This window comes from Corvus brachyrhynchos, unplaced genomic scaffold, assembly GCF_000691975.1.
Source record: "Corvus brachyrhynchos isolate BGI_N302 unplaced genomic scaffold, ASM69197v1 scaffold490, whole genome shotgun sequence".
NCBI lineage: Eukaryota > Metazoa > Chordata > Aves > Passeriformes > Corvidae > Corvus > Corvus brachyrhynchos.
Window position 1 is genome coordinate 1,956,376 of NW_008235774.1, and position 3,325 is coordinate 1,959,700.

General features: G+C 59.7%; 1 protein-coding gene across 1 annotated transcript; it reads right to left on the minus strand.

The window, feature by feature from the left end:
* Positions 1 to 10: 10 nt before the first annotated feature.
* Positions 11 to 2,873, minus strand: PRKAG3 (protein kinase AMP-activated non-catalytic subunit gamma 3; the record flags this gene model as incomplete). Its single annotated transcript, XM_017727162.1, has 11 exons — positions 2,865 to 2,873; positions 2,399 to 2,438; positions 1,909 to 2,129; positions 1,743 to 1,827; positions 1,598 to 1,656; positions 1,277 to 1,322; positions 1,093 to 1,147; positions 862 to 988; positions 587 to 752; positions 376 to 413; positions 11 to 193 (listed from the first exon to the last, which is right to left on the minus strand). Coding segments are annotated over exons 1-11 (1,029 nt in total), but the record flags the coding sequence as incomplete, so codon positions are not given.
* Between the last annotated feature and the right edge of the window lie 452 nt (positions 2,874 to 3,325).

The window sequence follows — 3,325 nt, forward strand, 5'->3', positions numbered from 1 at the left end:
GTGTGGTGGGGGCGTGGGCCACGCCCACCCCCCCCCAGCCACTCACCTGCTCCTTGGCAATGCGGTCAATTATGTCCTCCATAGGTTCATGGGGGTAGCAGGTGAGGACCCCCTCCAGGCAGATACTGCGTTGCTGCAGTGCCTCCCTCACACTGATGTCCAGGTTGTTGTAGGTCTTCTGGGCTGCCAGGTGCTGTGGTAGATGCAACCCCCATTCAGCGCCCCAAGGTGTCCTTGCACCCCATTGTGCCAACAATGCATGCATGACACTGCATGTGGGGTGGGTTTGCACGGGCACAGAGAGGTATGAGCTCCCACCAGTGCATGCAAGGGGCCAAACTGGAACCCGGGCATGCAAACACCCAGGGTACTCACAATGACATCAAACCGGGAATACAGGCCAACCACTTGCCCTGCAAAGAGAAACAATGCAGGGGCTGTGGAAAGGGTCCTTGGGACCACCTGCCATGTTCCTCCCACACCCCAAGGGGCAGCCCAAGGGCCAGGAGAGGGGGTTTGGGTAGGGAGGGTACTGGAGCTGCTAGCAGAGGGAGATAAGGATGTCACTTTTTCCCTCCCCAGGTACCAGCATCATTGATGACAGGCAAGGCGGAGACACGGCGATCCACAAAAATCTCCAAGGCAGTGTAGATCGGGGCAGTCTCGGGCACAACGGCCAGATCACGGAAGGTGCCAATGCACAGTTCCTGCACTGTTTTCTTCAGGAAGTGTGGCTTGGGAATGGTAGAACCCTTTGATGGGACAGGGCAGGGCTGGGCTGGCACCTATGCACAGCTTGACACCCTTGTCTGTGCCCCTACACACCAGCCACGTGTGTGCACACACAGCCCCAACACTCACAAAGATGTGGAGAAACTTGAGGATGCGCTTGTGCGTCAGGATGTGCAGGACATTGCCTGAGACAGGCTCAATGACAGGCAGGCGGTGGATTTTGTGCTTGATCAGGGAGTAGACAGCGTCGAAGAGGCTGTGGGTGATGGGGACATCGTGGGGGGATAGGGCTGCATTCCAGGCACACACACACCCCCACTCCAAGGTGTGTGCTCTCCCCCCCAGTGGGCAGGCTCTCACCTATCACTCGGAGAGATGTAGACTAGTGGCTTGAAGGAGCCCTGCAGGTACACCTCTGCTAAGGGAGAAAGCTATGAGAGGGGGTCCTGCAGTCCTGTGTTGCAGCCCCACACCACCACAGCCCACCTCTATGCCCTGTGTGACAACATCAGCCCAGCCACCCACATCACCCCATGATTTTTACCTCTCCAGGTCTCAATCTTGTGCTCCTCCAACTCGTAGATCTGAACCTGAAGGCAAGGAAATTCCCTGGTCATGGTGGTTCCATGGGGTACTGAGGGCACTCTGGGACACTGCCCCCTTCCCTGGGCATCACACCCCATCACCCAAGCACAGGGATTACATTCTGGAGGCCAAGCAGGGGAGCAACCAGTGGATGCTGGTCTGGCCCAGAATCATCCTCTGGTCATTGTCTAGTGATTAAGAAGGGACCAGGAGTGGTGGGGACACCTGCTCCCTGCCCCATGCATGTCCTGATCCCCCGAGCTCTCCTCACTGCACTCACCAGAGGCGAGCGGTAGTAGCGGTGGAGGATGTTGATGAAGTCGGTGATGGTGAGCATCCCTGTGGAGATGTGTGGGACTGGCAGCGCTGCCTGCACCCTCTCTGCAAGGCAGGGGAGGGGGCCACGCATCGCTGCTGGCACTCACCCACAAAGCTCTGCATCTTGCTGTCCCAGAGAGGGGCAGCACGCACCCCGTTGGCCACCAGTGCCACAAAGGCTTTCTTGATCTGCTGGCAGAGTGCGGAAGGGTTCAGAGGGTCCCCAAGCCTGCTTCTTCACTGCCCATCCCCACTCATCTCCCAGGTTATCACCTCCAGGGAGATGTCGAAGATGACAAGCTTGCAGCTGGTGGGGATGGCATCATAACAGCAGTGGCTCATCAAGAAGTGCATGTAGACGTCAGCATCAGGGTTCTGAAACTCAGACTCTGGGCCCAGCCCCAGTATCTCATTTCCCAGTGTGAAGGTGACAGGTCTCCTGTATTCTTCCTCCTCCTCTTCCTCCTCCCTGGGGCATACAGCCTTCGGAAATCCTGCAGGCAAAGCCACCCCAGCCCTGGCCAGTGAGCTGAGCTGCTGGGTCTCAGCACCCTCCCACGTGGGGGGGAGCAGGGAATGCTCCCGAAAGAGCCCCCCTGTACCCCATTCCACAGGGGCAGCACATAGCACTGCAGTTCTCCAGCCTGGGGCACACTCCAGCTGAGGAGAGGGGTATGGGCAGGGTGGGCAGAGGACCGATGCACTTGTCGCACAAGTAAGGCAGTCCTCCCTGCTACACACCTAGACTCTTCCTGCTACGCACCTTCCTCCTCAGGGCAGGCAGCAGCATCCAGCAGCGCCACCTGAGAGGGCACACAGCAAGGAGGGGTCAGCAGGAGTCAACCCAGTCTTTCCCCCGCATCCATGGATTCTGCCTGCACCCACCCAGCTGCTCTGGTCCACCCAAGCCGGGCAGAGAGGACTGTCCTTTCAGGGCGGGGATGGGGGCTGGGCTCAGTCCCCAGCCCTCCTGGGCACCCCCCACCAGCCCAGGAGCCCCAGAGCCTGCAGTCTCCATGGTGGCTCCGGTCCAGGACACCCAGCTTGTCCTCCTGCTCTGGGGAGACAGCAGGGGTTTCCAGAGCAGGACAAGGCATGGATGGCAGGACCTCCTGCCTTCTCTCTTGGAGGTTGGAGCCCAGCATGTCCCACAGCAGCTCTGCGCCCATTCTCTCCCAATCCCAAGGTGTAAATCCCAGTCTTGCTTCTTCCCATGCCAAGAGCCTCACCAGCCCCATTGGCCCCTCCCGGGGACCAGGTTCATCCCAGGAAACCTACATTAACAAAGCGGCAGCCTGAGAAGGAAGGGAGGCCACAGGGCCAGACAGCTGACCCTGTTCCCCCAGTCCACAGGAGACCCTACTATAGTACAGCAGCACGTGCAGAGGGAAGAGCAACCCCAGCCACAACTTGCCTGACAGGGCCAAAGTTTACAAGCCACCCTAAAATAACGAAGGCACAGGGACAGGGACCACTGCCTAAGGAGCCTAAGAGCCAACACCGAGAAGAGACCCTGCAACACCGTCCCCCAACCGTTCCCAAGGGGCTTGGCACAGCTGGGACGAGGACGTCCTTGTCCCCATGGCTGCATGGCCGTGGGAAGGGGCCCATCAGCTGCCCACATTCCCCCACCCCAGGGGTGACCTGTCCCCGGCGGGGGGCTGTCGGGTCGGGCCCCCCACCCAGCCTG